We start from the raw sequence: 15,434 nt of genomic DNA on the forward strand, positions 1-15,434 counted from the left end.
AGTGAGGACCACAATTGAAACAGTGAAAAGCCACTCTGGAAAAAAGATAGCTATCCCACCTCTAACAGTCACCTCTCCTGTGGTTAGGCAAGTCTCATTAAACTAGAACCAAAACCAGCCAGTTTTGCACCCCACCTCTAAAGCTTTGTAGCAGAACAGAAGCCAGAACACAAAGTATTAGCAAAGGAGGCAAGTGGGAGTCAGATTCCTACCCCAAGTACTGAAAACACTCCACAAAAACAAATTAAAGCCTAGAATACTGTCTTGGCTGCTCAAGACCACAAAAAACCTTCCTCTTATTCTCTGCTATATCAACATTTATAAAAGCTGCAGCATATGCACAGAAGGGAACCAAGCAGTCAGCCCACACAACTTAAAGGCTGCCCATTAAGTGCTCTGCCTTAGTATCAAGGTATATTCATCCTTACCTTCCCACATTCAAATGCAGGGCTCTGCCACTTCCTTTTCACTGCCTAGAGGCCATCTACAGAATTATGGAAAGCAGCACCTTCTTGCTCTTTGAACCCACTCTCGTTGCCTCAGTGGACATGAACTGCAAGTCACATCCTGCTCAGATTCTATGTCATGAACTTGCCTACAAGCAGAAACATCACAGATTAAATAGCTGCCTAGCTAATCCATTGGTCTTTCAAAAGGTTTTCACAGCTTTAACTTTCTAACAGTAGGTTAACACAGTGGGGACAGCAACACCGACAAATCCACTCCAAAAGCATACTCTAGAAAAATGAGATTTTTAAAAACAGTAGTTCTCACACTTTGCTATATAACAATATATTCCAAAAATGCAGACTTTAAATTAGCATATTGTTATATATCCATGACTGCAGCTAGTCAGGTCATTTCGCTACAAACTGTTCATCACTTTAACAGATAAATTGCTGCTTGGAACAAATACTATTTTAGTAATCAAAGACACCAGATTTGTTCAAAACAACCTTGCAAAAACGTTCTCAGGCTCCTCTGGAAAACCAAACAAAAACAAAAAGCAAACAAGAGCACAACTATTTATACATCTGCCAAGCAAACATTCTACAGCAGGCAATATAGTAAGAAAAGGGAAGGTATTAAATATAAAAACTAACCCTCCCATCTTGGGGGGGCAGAGGGGAAGACAGTTATTGCTTGAAGTTAATCTAATCAATGCTACTATTTTTACCCATAATTTCCTATTGCATTGACTATATTTGTAAATACATGTATTTTAATAGTAACACTTGTTTTTCTGACAAAGTCAAAGCATTAACTATATGTATTTCACCTCTCCAATGCAAAGCTTAGAAGTAGGTATAGCATCATGAAAGATCTGCTCTTCGCTGGCAGCTGGCAAACACTAAACCACGGGGATTCACTTGTGCTGGCCTGTTTTACTGGACTGGAAAAGGCCAGTTTTCAGTTAGCAGTATTGTGTGGGTTGCCCCCACCTCCCCCAAAAATGTACAGTGTTGCTCCAGGGAGAAAGAAAGAAAATTTGCTTATCTTGATTTTCATGGCACTACCATTGTCATCTAAGGACAGTAATCTAGAACACTCTTATGTATGAAGAGTTTTTCCAATGTTCTCTTCCATTACACAACTTTTAAACACTCCGACAAGCTTATTTTTCCTTTACCGCAAAGGAAAGCTGATAGCTTCCAAACTGGGGTTTGTGGCAGGGCAGAAGGCAAACCTTTTCGGACAACCAAACATCAATTCTTAAATGTTCAGGTTATCACGGCTTTTTACATACATGTCAGAGACAAATTTACTTTTTGAAGCAGCTGGGGAAAAAAGTTACTTCTCTTTTTTTAACCTCACAGATACTGGTTTTTATAGCTTAAAACTTTTGTTCAGTAGAGTCAGCAGAAACCATTTCCACAGAGAAGTTCTTCAAAACAAACAAAACAAAACACCCCAACCCACAATCCACTTTTCCAGGGAGTTAAACTGTGCTACAACAACAATCACCAAGAGATGGTCAGACTTCTCAGTGCTGCCTATTTAAGGCACCAGAAAGCGACCTCTCAAGGCCTGACACAAGTCTTCACCTGAAGTTGTCCACTATAATGTTTAACGCAAAAAAAACCCAGAAAGGGTTACACTACTCAGTTATGTAAATCACAAAGGTTCAAATTTAGATTTATATTTAGTTCTTCAATTCCCACCCAGAGTTCAACTCAGTAAACGGATCTATTTTTAGCTTTTTACTCTTTTGGACATTTCCTTCCTTCATCTGTGTAAATGCGTCACAGCTTCTCAAATGTTTCCCTTTGGCTAGGGAAGGATGCAACTGATTCCAAGCTTTAAAAAAAAAAAAACACACACAAGTGGTTATTGTTGGCTGAGTTGTACCCTTACTCTGAGCTAAGGCTAGGTAAATTTGACTTTAATCCTCACACTGTACTACAACATATATTGCTCTTTCTGCACTGACAGGTAACAGCATGTCATGGCGGTCCTCTGCAAGGATCACCACTAGCCAAACCAGATTTTATCACTTTCTTATAAGCAGACTTGACCTGGCTCTGCTGCCTTGATAATTCAATAGACAAACAGTAGAATTTTCCCATAATGGGACCAGAAATGAAGTACACCTTTCTAACCTTCTGCTCAGCTACCAATCCAAGAAATTCAGTCAAGTGAGTGTCCTTGATTTCCTCCCACTACATTTGGAGAAGCTGGTCTCTTAATTGTTATTTATTTATTTAATATAAAGCATTAACAAGCCAGTCAACAAGTTACTAGATAAGCCATTATGGCTGACCTCATCTTTCCATCTGAAAAGGTGCCACTGTCCTAACAAATTTTAGTTTGGCTTGCCTTTGTTGTCCTTACAGAAGCCTGGCTCACATAATCAATCCTCTGTCAGTTAAGCAATGCACAGCATGATTTAGTCTTTGAACTCTGCAAGCCATGGCAAGTTCAAGTCTAACAACTATCCTTAACTGCAGAAAACAAGTACTTGAGGCACACAAAGTGTGACTTTAAGCTGGGCAAAGCAAGAGCATAAGCTACTGCTGTAATTGGCCCATTTCCATTTTTTTAGGACCAACCTGATGTGCAATATGCAACCAAAATGGACTTCCTAACTAACATAAATAAATCAAATAGATAAACGAAGACAGGGATAAAAGCTTAGAGATTAAAGCTTTATTTTTTAAAAAAACAAAGTCATGGCTATTCAGTTTCTTTAACAGAGAACTCATACCCTATTTTATTTCCCTATAGTAACAGACAGGAGGCCTCTAAAGGTGGAGTTTGACATCTTCTTAAGTCTGATCTTCACCGCACTACATACTATCAGCTTTTGCACAGAATAGCACAATCCAGTCAACTTCTATTTCAATTCACCTTTATTTGCTGACGGCTTTCTACCTTTTTTTCTGTGCCTTCAGCTTCAGATATCTATTCCTCTAATTCCAGAAGAATTACGAAAGACCAACACATTTCAACCTTAGCCCAAATTTTTTAGAAGAGGGTGGAGCATTTTTATGATCTCAGAAAATGATACCATCGTTGCACTCAATTCTGCATAACCCAACATGTCCAAAAGTTAGTGGCATAATAAATATTTGGAAAGTGAAGGACTTACTACCTTAATGCTAGTAGAAAATTATATCCACTAGTGTACACCCAAGTCTACACAAGAGGGACAGCAAAGTCCATTGTGTAGCATAAGAGGTTAGCCAAGTAATACTTATTATTTAAACACTCCATTTCTTCTGACTCGCTTCTTGGGATGTTCTTTATGTATTCTCCTGCTGTTCTTGTTCTATCCTCCCTTTTATTATCCGGGCCAAGTTTTAAGAAACATCACCTCATCTCATCCCAACATTTAACATCTGCTTGGGCTCTGAAAACAAGCAGTCCCCAAGACTTCAACGTTCAAGACTTTTCTTTTTTCAAGAAATCTCAGCAATAACATTTCTCATTGTTTGACACCAGCTACATGACTATCACAAAGCTTAGTGAAAAGCCTTTGACCAAATGCCTTGACAAAGTATCTCATAAGGCTGCAGGTATTATTGATGCACAAAAATGCAGGAATTCAGTATAAAAATCTAAAGGGTTGGGATTTTAATTCACTATTTTATGCAAGAAGTGAGCTACGGACTACAGAAAAACAAGTGGATATTTAACATGTCCTTGTAAGCCCTACTGCCTACAGTATATTTCCCTGTTCATTTTTAGCACTTTGGAAATCTCACTTCACTATGACCCCAGACCCCCAGCCTCTAATTGCTAAATAGTTATGTATGAAGCTAACCACAAAAATCACTACTAGTTGTTTACAGCCTGCAGACACCTCACGAATAAGTATTACTGCTCATACGTGCACGAAAACTACAAGAAAACATGAGTAATCATGCTCTGGGTAGTTTCACTGACAACTAGAATGCATCGGGATTACTCACAATAGCCCCGAATGCTTTCTCCAACTTTTTGTTAAAAAGATTCATCACGCAAACTGAGTTTTCTAAGCTACATGGAATATTTAGTTTGACAGTATATAAATGCACACATATATCCCCATGCACACTGGTAAAACAAACCTTTCTGAATCTCAGCCTCATGTTCTGACTCTGTTACACAATCCGGTAACATTGATCTGACTCTTACACAGATTTGTAGGAATTATCTGAACACTCTGTTGAATTACTATACTATAAAACATATCAAACAAAGCAAACTACTGGCATATTTTGAGTGCTGGAAACCTACGCTTTTCTTCCTATCATTTACATCTTGCTTCCTTATTATCTTGGGCCCTGGGAGACGAAAAACTTAAGGAATTTTCTCATCTCTCTGTAAAGACTCCTCTTTCCTCTTAAGAAAAAACACATCCTAATTACAAAACAGTAATACTGATTTCAGTTCTTCTGTAAGGTCCAGGTTACAAAACATCACATTCAAAGTACCAGCAAGATACACAGCTCAGCACTGCTTAGTAGGAAAACCTGTTACATATTTACAGTGGTTTTTATTAACCGGACACTTACACACAGCAGTAACAGTGACACAGGAGATGAAACAAATTTGACTACATTATTTGAGAAGACTCCACTCCACAACTTTGGACAACAACCCTATTTTTTAAACAAATGCACAAAGACCATATGCTATCTCCTCCTCCTCTGTGCAACCACAAAAGGCTGAGATCAACAGCTCCAGTTTCAGATGAGTTAGAGCAGCTAGCTGGCAGAGAAGCCACTTGGAAAGGGCTTTGCATCTTTAAAGCTGAGTCCTGACACTCAGACTGTTTGGTGAAACTTTGTGGACACAACTCATTTATGACCCTCCTCTTTGTATATCAATATAACAACCTACTCCAGAGGCTGAAGATCGGATGCTTTAATGTACTGTAGTGTCTACTGCTAAAAGCACTTGAGTTCTTCCTTGTCATTTCAATTCCTCCTCCTCACTACTGGGTAAGTGATCTGTTTTCTCAAAACAGCAGTATCCTTCCTGAAGGAATATGACTCAGCTTTGCAGATCATCAGTATTACTTCACCAGGAGTCTACTTTCTGATTTCGCTGCACCAAGAAAATGTTAAGTTAAACAAAGATCCTTCCCCAAATCAAGCAAATTTCTTTATGAGAACAACGAAGTAGATGCAACTATTTTAGTCATTAGACTTAAAAGAGCCTGCTATGCCCCCCAATGTTTTTTTATTTTACCCAGTAGCTTTTTTTTTTTTTTTTAAGATTAGACTTGGTTCTCACCAACATCAGGCAGAAAAATTAGCTTCCTTTGTTCTCATTATAATCATCATCCACTTTCAGGAGAATAACCCTCAACTAACAGTGCATGTCCAAAGTTTCAATGTGTCTTTCCTATTTTACCACTTTTGCTGACCACAAACAGCTATTTCAGTGATCTCACCTCCTTCTTCAAGCTGCAGACAAAAATCACAATGCAGTTTCACCCTATTAATAAACTGACCTAATCTAGTCTGCATCTAAATAGGCCCATTTGTTGACACTAGAATTTTTTTTTTAATTAAAAAAAGAGTAGAACAACATGAACATTTTCTCTTTATATTGGGGTAGAGAAAGTCTTTCCAGCCTTTATTTGGATTTTATTTACCTAGATGGTCATTTTACATGGAAAAGCTTTTGGAAGCCTCATGATACTTTAGGTTGAAATTTCATACCTGTTTCTGCTATGTTGCTGTGGGACACATTTAACGGGAGAGAAACCACTTCTTTAAGAAACATTTACTATCCATCTTGTCTACACAGAGACCAAGCTCCACAATTAATGAAAGCCTCAGCTGCACCAAATCTCTTCCTACTTCTGTCAGATCCTTTCTGAGCACATCAGCACTTCATGCCAGCTCAAACGAACTCCTCTCAAGAGCGGGCCTGGCTTTTCTCTAACTCTCATTTACCTTCCACTCCAAACGTGCATTTAGTTTTTCAACTGTCAGCTACCACAGATGTTTCAAGTAATTCTCTGTCCCCTCTTAGAAATATTCATGACTTCTGCCTCCAACTCTTTCAAACACACCCTAACATCTAACTTTCGCTATCCTTCGCTATCCCCAGAGAAGTTGGCTGTTCCACACTAAGCCAAGTTGCACAGCAGCTGCTGCATCTCACACTGAAGCGCTCTGTCCTTGTCTTCATTGTTCCAAGAAACTTCAATCCAACAATACTATTCCCAGAGTAACTTCTCCATTGTAACTTCATTGTTTCTGTAGTTATTTTTGTTTTGCATACTGTACATCAGCAACTATCAAGTTGTGACATTTCTCTCTGGTGTTTTTCAAAACATCATTTCCCCCCCCACCCCTTTTAACCATCTTATTAAAATGGATGCTGCTGGAACTCGATTCAAAACTTCACAAGAGGACCCACTTCTTTTTCAGCCCAGGTCAACCAGTACTGATGACAGCAATACTGCTGCAACCTTTTCACTCAACTCAAAGGAGTTCAAGAACGAAGAGATTTTTTATTTTGCTTATTTTTTTTAATACAATGCTGTTCTCGCTCTAAGATGTGTGAAAGAACAGCCAACCTGTTCCATACTTCACGTTCTCTGCATGCTCACCACTTCTTAAAACTCCCAAATACACCACAGCTCCTGACAGTCACAGGGCCAAGAATCAATACTTGCCGAGGACAGCATGGAGATATCTTGTGAGGTACCACCAGTGCTGCCTGCCAACACTTCACTTTTGGCTTAGATTATTTTTGTTAGACATTTGTCACTACTCTGTGGCTACTCCAACTGCCACGCCAAGTAAGCCACACAACCACAGCTGACTTACCTTCTCTGTAAGTTAGCTATCACACATCAGCAAGAGATGGATGAACCTTCTTAGAAAGGCACTATCTTAACTTTATATATTGCGTGTTATGCTTCATGGATTTAAGCTGAAAACTGGGCTCTTTTTTCACATTTGATGCCCAATATGAAAGCTGTTTTGCCCATGATCTAAATGCTAGTGTGTGGTTTTTTTTTAGTAGTCTTCATGAAAAAAATTGCTGTCTTTTAATAGTATGCTTGCTTTGTCTTTTCCATGTAATCTTTCCCCTTTCCCTCTCTTTTCTTTCCCTCTTCCTAGGAGACTTTCGCTACTACAGTATCATTTTTAATGTTGTCTACTACAGGCGGTCAACCTTCCCAGCCACTATCACAGAGGACACTAATTTAAAGCAAGCAAGGCAACAGTATATGAAACAATATGATCAGCATAGGTCCTCCCAGTAAACTTGAAGTAACAAATTTCTGAATAAATATTTTGATTTTCATCCTTACTGTATTATTTGTTAAGTGACATTCATGAATACTAGGCAAAGCACACGATCATTATTTAAGAGAAAAAAACATTGTTTTTTCATGATACTATATGGTCTCAGCTACTCGAGCAATTATCAGCCTAGGCTGCTACAGGCAGACTTGGTTGAACCTAGACTGATCCAAGTCTTAAGTCACTCGTCCTTGCAGAAATCTTCAACTACATGTCCATAATCACAATAGATTTCAGCATCCCGTTTTCCTAAAATACTCACATGGACGTTTTGGTACCTACATATATCTCAAAAGAAAGTTTTAAACTCTCTAATCATTAAGCTTATATTACAAAGCACATACACAAGCAGGAGAAAGTAAGTATACAATGTTAGAACCAGGTGCTAGTCAAAGCTATTCTGGCTATCAGCCTGATCTCTGACTTCACTCGGGAGAGGTGGCACACTGAACTCTACTCAGGACACCTTTCTCCTCCAGACACACGTTCATCTTACAGATTTACTACTCCTGAGAAAGGACTGCTGCCACCTGCACAGATTAATTTTTAGATGGAAAGTCCTCCACCTTTTTGTTTTCCGAGGTCAAGTGATGAAGTACGATTAACAGTTATATTAGGATTTGACTTGCCAAAGCTTGGGTAGTTATTCACCCTAGTGACAAGACTTCCAGGACCTCTTGTTCTTCCTTTGTTTTTCAAACATTTCTGTCTCTCCAAAAGGTCCCTGCCCCTTGCTCAGTATGTAAATTGTGCTCTTTCTGGAAATGTGGCAAGTGTTCTCATAAACAGGCGGTGACAACACGAACCTCCTCAATGGCTTTGAAAACTCAGTCTGTCTGTACCTGAATGAAACTACTGCGCAGTTTGCAGAAGCCACTCATAATAAATGTATCTTACAGTAAATAACTACATCCACTTTCATCACACAACTGTGAAGAGTTATCAGTTGACAACTTGGGGTTTTTTTTCCCACTAAGACTTATCAGAGCCATTTATAAAGGCACTTGCTATACTGTCTAGTCAGGAGTTGACTCAAGTGCTTACTAGCCTTTCTCTCTGCATCCTTTGGTATTCGCAGATTTCTCCATCATCCCAGAAAGCTAAGTTTAATTACAAAACGTACGATCAATCTTTCACTTAAGATTAAAAAAGTTTTGTTTTTTACGCTCAAAACTAAAACTCATTAACTTCAACTAGCAAAAATTCTTTGGAGGACACTGTTATAATAGCATGATTTAAAATTAACAGACAGCCCTCATTCTTGCATCCTAAAGATGTCAGTTGACAGTCCCCTTCCTAAAGTACTGAGGACTCAAAGCTGCAAAGATGAAAATTTAGGCAACAACAACAGAAGAACAACCACCAAACAAAGCCTCTGTATGGTTACCGCCCTGTATGCCATGACTCGATGGCAGTCCCTCAAATTCAACTTTGCTCATGTTAGCCATTTTCAGCCCTTCTGAATACACAGAGGGGATTTTAAGTTGAAACTTAAATACATTTTGAAGAGCTTTATCTTAATACTTTTTCATACAGAACAGATCTTGTATACTTAACACATGTATTAACACCCTCCTACCCAGCCACTTACACTCTGCACCACTGGGTTTTCATACAGCGATAGTCTGGTTTTCCATAATTCTAAGAGATTTTTAGTCCTTTCGAGTCACACCAGTGCACTTTTTAATAAGAGAAGAAGGGATGGTCGTCTATACATCTTCAGCTCAAAACATATCTCTTGATCAGTTCAGAGTCATCTCTAATCTCCAATTTACATATAGGACAGAAAGGCACTTCCTACAATCACTGTGTTTTCTCCGTCAAAATGTATTCACTTTGCTTGGCACTCAACTCTGCTTCTTAGCAGTTTTACTGCCACAAAGCAAATGACTGATCTAACAAGGTGTTCTTGTCTTTTCAACTTCAAATAACGAGATTTAGATACCAAATAGATAACTGAAAGTAAGCTGCCTCAATTTCTTCCAATTCCAATGATGAGATTCTTCATTTAAATTCAAGAAACACAATCTTTATGTTTTCCTACTATTACCTCACTTCCAGTTCAGCTACTTTCTTCACATTTGAATTGCAACTTATTTCCACAACAACTCAGAGTGAGTTTACATTTACATAACCAAAGTGAAAACTGGAAACGTACACATTTCAAGTGATGTGAACCTAGCTGCTGTTCAATATCCTAACAAAACATCTTCCAAATAATGAAACTCCATTCTTTAGGCTACTTTAATTCTACTTCAGGCTTAGTCTTACAAAAGGACAGGAGGAAAGCCAATAACACCACTGGCAGTTAACCTAACTTTAACTAACCTAAGATTAGAACTGATTGTTTATACAGGTTTTTTTGTTGTTGTTGGGTTTTATTTTCCAACTGGAAAACATTGTAACATTTTTACTCATTTTATCTTTGAATTAACAGCTACAGCTTTGCTGACATTCTCTGCAAGTGACAGGAAAAAGGAAGCATTTGTCATTGTAAATACTGTAAAGAGAGAAATATTTTGTCTGCTCCCACATACACCAAATGAAGTTTTTTGCTTGTTCATTGATCGCTGTGTCCATTGTGTTTCACTGAAAAAAATGGTGCCTCCTGTTCGAACAAAGAGAAGCACCCGAGACCTCTTAATAGAGCCTTTAGTTATGGAAGAGTGGATCACGTACAGTTTGAAGAGCTCTTCCCAATACCAAACACCCAGGAGAGATGCCAGGACATTTTTCAGCATATGTCACAGCCCATGCCGAACCAGATAACCTCCACATGTAAATATGACAGTTGTTAAATATGCTCTAAGAGTTTTTCGATAAGCATTTGACATGTCCTCCTATTGCTTTAAGATTTTTGGTTGCTGCAAGACTAAGCTCGGTGCAACTTCCCTGTTACCAGAAGTTATCAGTATCAGAAGTCATCACTGCACCACTTACAAGCTTATCAACTCTGTGTCATCCCTCTACCTACACATTATTGGAAGTTGACTATTAATGCAGCTGGCAGAGTCTTCCAAAACTGCCAGATTATTACACACGTACCCATTTGTAACTACACTAGGCAGACTAAGTCTACTGTTGTAATCCATCGTTTTGCTTTCAACGAGATTTCTTCCTGAGAACGACAAAGCTCCGTCCTTCTTCCCCCACGAAACCCACCAAGGCCAGCACCTTGACTCAACAAGGAGTTACATGCTCATTACCGTCATGTGAAACAGGCTGCCGAGGGAGCATCAGGCCCTTCAGAGAGGAGGCAGCCCCCTGTTCGGACCGTCTGTCCAAGCAAACACAGATCTGAACCCTGCTTCAGGGATGCCTGCTACAAATCACACCTCCTCCTTCACCCTCATTCAATCAAACACATTCAACAGCAAGCACCGACTGCCAGCAGCACTGATTACGCCGTTTCCCACTTCCCTCATGGACTTTCCTTAAAATCCCAATTAACACGGCTTTTATTATTATGACTACTGCCCTCATTATCTTTTACACACGAAATCGGCAATCCCCTCATCTTTCCAGCGGTGAGTCGGCATTTTCCTTGCTCGCCGCTCCTTTTTAGGCATCCAAACGGAGCAAGTGCCCAGCCCTGCCCTGCCGCCCCGCCCGGGAGCGATGGCCGGGGGTGCCCGCGGGGGGCGCGGGGCCGCCGGCGGCGCGGAGCGGGGGGAGGGCGGCAGGGAGGAGGGGAGGAGCCGCCGCCGCTCGGGGGAGGGCAGCCGGCACCGGAGGGAGGCTCAGCCGCCGCCGCCCAGGCTGCCGGCAGGGCTCCGTCCCCGCCGCCGGCGGTTCGTGCGGCCCGGGCAGCCCTACCCTGTCCTCCCCTCCGTCATTCCCCGGGGCACAACGTCTCGGTGGCGGGGGCAGCCGCCCTCCCCGCCCGGTTCCGTGCCGACAGTAAACACCGAGGGAGAAGGCGGCCTCCATTTTTTTTTTTATCCCGGCAGCCTGTCAACAGGCTCCCCCGCGCCCCCCCGCTTTCCCTCCCGAGCCTCCGCAACGAGCCCGGCTTCTCAGCCCGGCAGCGCCCGAGAGCCGCTGCCGCCCGGCCTCAGCCGAGGCAGGGACACCCCTTAACGTGGGATTCGCTTTTTTTGTCTTCTTCTTTCCCTTCCCGCCGTGAACACCCGGCTATCGATGCTGCCCTCTCCCACCCCTGCCCTCGGCCGCCACCCCGCAGCACGGCACCGACGGAACGCGACCGGAGGCGCGTTGCCTTTTCTAGCGGTGTCATCGCTGCCCTGCTGCCCGCCTCCCCGGGGGCCCGGCCAGCGCAGCCGGCTCCCCGCAGCCCTGCGGCGTGCCGCTCCCCTGCCCCCGCTCCCCCTCCCCGCCCCTCCGACACCCAGGGCTGCCCGGACCCGCGGCCGCTCCTCCGCCCGCGTCCCACCGCGCAGCCCCCGGCGGGACATTTTCGGAGGGGACGGGGATGCACCGGGGCGGCCCGGCGCCAGGTGGTGCCGCCCGGCCCCTGTTACACGCCCGTTCTCGGGCCGGCATCGGAGGGTTGCGTCGCACCTGTCACCGGCGACACCGCCTCGGGGCAGCACCAGCCCCCGCGGCCGCCCCGGCCGGGCCGTGCCGGGCCGCCCACCGCACCCGTTTTCACGCCTCGTTTTTGCCGGTACGGGTGGCGTCCCGCCCGCAAGTTGCTGGGCCGCAGACGCGGCCCCGCTGCCCCCCGGCACGGGCCGAGGGGGGTCGGCGCTCTGCCCCGCCGCCGCCCGGCCAGGCCGCCCCTGCGCCGGCCGGCCCCGTACCTCCGCCTCCCCGAGGAAGCGCGGCGGCATCCCGCACGGACGGGCACTGCCGAGGCGGCCCCGCCGACGAGGGGAGGGCGAGCCTTTTCCCCGAGGCCACCTGACAAAGCCGGCTGCCCTCGCCCCGCTCCGGGGAGGAGAACGTCGCTTCCCTCCCTCCCTCCCTCCCTCCCTCCCTCCACCTTTCGCCGCCACCTCTAGCCACGGTCCCGCTGCTGCCCCTTCCTTTCCGACAGCCCCCCCCCCCCCCCCCTCCCCGGGACGGGGCCGCACTCACCGGATCGGAAGAACGCCGCGATGTCCGCCGAGTCCTTGGCCGCCTCCTCGGCCCCTTCCCCCGCGCCGCTGCCGGCCGTGGTGGCGGCAGAGGTGGCGGTAGCGGCGCTGCTCATGGCTGCTGCGTGTGGCGGCTCCTCCGGGCGAGACCCACCGCCCACCCCACCGCCCCCTCCGCGGGTCCCGGCTTCACCTCCGGGCGGGAGCGGCCGTTAGGGCGGCAGCCGGAGCGGGCGAGCGATGCGGGGCGGCGGCGGGCGGCCACGGCGAGCGCAGGGACATGAAGGTATGTGCGGAATGGCAGCTCCGGGAGCGCCCACCCCCCGCAGCCACCTAGGAGGCGGCGTGTGCATGCAGGGAGTCAGGGCGGGCGGGCGGGCGGCAGCCGGAGCGCAGACAATCGCGGGAGGAGGAGGAGGAGGAGGGCGACGACGACGACGACGGCATGGGAAGGGCCAGCAGTCCGCGCAGCCGGTGGGCGGAGAAAGGAGGAACGTTTCCAGCCTTTTTTTTTTTTTTCCTTTTCTCTTTTTTTTTTTTTTTTTTTTTTTTTTTTTGAGGGAGCGAGGAGCGAGCCGCAGGAGCAGCAGCTGCGCTAGCCGCCGTGGTGCCGGTGGCCGCAGCAACCGCCGTCCTCCATCTTGACTGGGAGGAGGAGGAGAAGGAGGAGGAGGGTGGGAAGGGGGAGTCGGGAAAGGAAGCGAGTCCCCGCCCGAGGAACAAGGGCGGCGGAGCGGGGGGAGCTCGGGAGTCTCCGGCTGCGTCCGGCACCGGTCGGGATGGGGCGGGGCGGGACGTCATCGCTGCCGCCAAGCCCGCTCCCCATTGGCTGGGGCGCGGCCGCCGGGGGAGCCCGCCGGGCGGGCGGGGCGGGGCGGCGCGTGGGTCCCTGGCGGCAGTTGCCCGGCGGCCGTTGCCCTGGGGCTGATCGGTTTGTTTTTATCTTTTTTAATTTTATATTTTTTTAACCGCTTCCGACCGACTTTCGCCCTCGCACGCAGCTGCTGTGGGGCCGCGCAGCCGCCAGCTCGCCGGTGTGCGGAGGTCGAGCTGGGGGGGGGCCTAAAAGATCCCGCCTGTCCGTCCGTCCGTCCGTCCATCCGGGGCGGGGGCGCGCGGGGTGGCGCGTGGCGCGTGGCGCGCGTTCCCGCCGGCGGCTCCCTAGCGGCTCGGTGCGCGGTCACGGCGAGGGGCCGTGCGCGGGAAGAGCTCCGCCCTCCCCGGGGGTGCGAGGGAGGGGCGCTCACCGCTCGGAGGGGGAAAACGGGGGGCACGCAGATTTTTCAGAAAGGGGCCTTTAAAAGGCGTCGAAACGATCTGCTATGTTGCTGTCTGTATTGTTGCTATTTTTTCTTCGGTGATCACAGGAACTCTTCAAAATTATTTTGTGCTGTGGAGCAGTTCAGTTAACGTAAAAGAAGCAAACGGCTCATGATGGGAAATGCAATGGGGTGCCTGGTTAAGGTGCATCCCGGCGCAGTCGTGCTCCTCGTGTTAAACTGCCAGAATAAGATTGTGTGCAGATAAGGTTGAGGAAGGAGTGGCAAAGTAGGCAATGTAGCAGTTGCACAAAGTGATAAAGCAGAGGAACACATCTCAAATGCTTGTCAGAGACGTTGCTTGTTACCACACTTGAAACGCAGAAGTACAGCTTTAGGAATTAGACTCCTGAACCTTTGATAAGTGTTAAAAGCAAAGGTAACTTCAAGAGAAATGTGGTTCTGTTACAGTCAGATGATGTGGAAGTCATACACAAAGTTCCCAAGCTTTGTATTTATCTGAACTTGTATAGCTTGATGAAAAAGCTATTGTGCAACCAACCCTGCCCTAATTTCTCTTACAGAGAAGAGATTAGTTTGACTGAAAAGATTTTTTTTTTTTAATGGTTTTCTTTCAGGCAGCGGGCACAGGAAAGAGTTCCAAATTAGCACCCCACTGTCAGAAGTGGCTGCAACGTGAATTCCTTTCTAGTTGGCCTAGCACCATCCACCTAGCAAAAAACACACTGGGACAACTGCTGCTGTTCTCTAGCAAGCAGTGAGTTGACCTGGGAGTAGGAATTGGATATTGTACATCAGCACAGAAAAAGAACCTGCATAAGAACATGAGAAAATGGGATAAGTGAATGGAAAGAGTTAATATAATGAGTAAAGAAAAGCAGGGCTCCTGGAATCTCCATAATTCGAGCTTTCAATGGCTGGAGAGCAAGAAGTGCTCAAGATTGTTTTCTGAATTTGAATTAAGACTTTGACATGCTGTGCAACACTGGAAAAAGCTTTGGAAGACTGTTTCATCAGCCATTGAAAATAAGATACTGACCGCCTGTTTCCACGTACTTGCTCATCCAGCATACTGTACAATTTGTCAGTGGGTGATAAAAAAACAAGGTGCATTTGAATGATTTTGAAGGCTGGATGACCAAAGTTTGTCCCTTCCCCTGTCCCCTCCATCCGCTGAATTGCAGGAGATGCTGGTTTTGTTTTTCTCCAACACATGGGTGCCCTGAGCCATGACCCCCCACTACAAGAGCCTCTCACTGCTGTGAAAGTGATTGAGATCGACTAGTTGCAATTCAGGTTCTTCACCTGAAGCAGAGGTGGCCCTTACAGAACCTTCAACAGCCAAATATGCTCATATCCTT

General features: G+C 45.6%; 1 protein-coding gene across 4 annotated transcripts in view; it reads right to left on the reverse strand.

Annotated features, from left to right (window-relative positions):
* Positions 1 to 13,821, reverse strand: part of TRIO (trio Rho guanine nucleotide exchange factor) — a 254,789-nt gene extending 240,968 nt beyond the window's left edge. For 2 of the 4 annotated variants that reach the window (XM_074874187.1, XM_074874178.1), the window contains exon 1: positions 12,795 to 13,815. In XM_074874187.1, coding sequence (XP_074730288.1) covers positions 12,795 to 12,909 — 115 coding nt within the window. In that variant the 5' untranslated portion in view covers positions 12,910 to 13,815. Of the gene's footprint in view, positions 1 to 12,794 lie in introns of all 4 variants that reach the window. The other 2 variants (XM_074874207.1, XM_074874198.1) reach the window with 2 other exon arrangements.
* Between the last annotated feature and the right edge of the window lie 1,613 nt (positions 13,822 to 15,434).

Source organism: Strix uralensis, chromosome 1 (assembly GCF_047716275.1).
Source record: "Strix uralensis isolate ZFMK-TIS-50842 chromosome 1, bStrUra1, whole genome shotgun sequence".
NCBI classification, from domain to species: Eukaryota; Metazoa; Chordata; class Aves; order Strigiformes; family Strigidae; genus Strix; species Strix uralensis.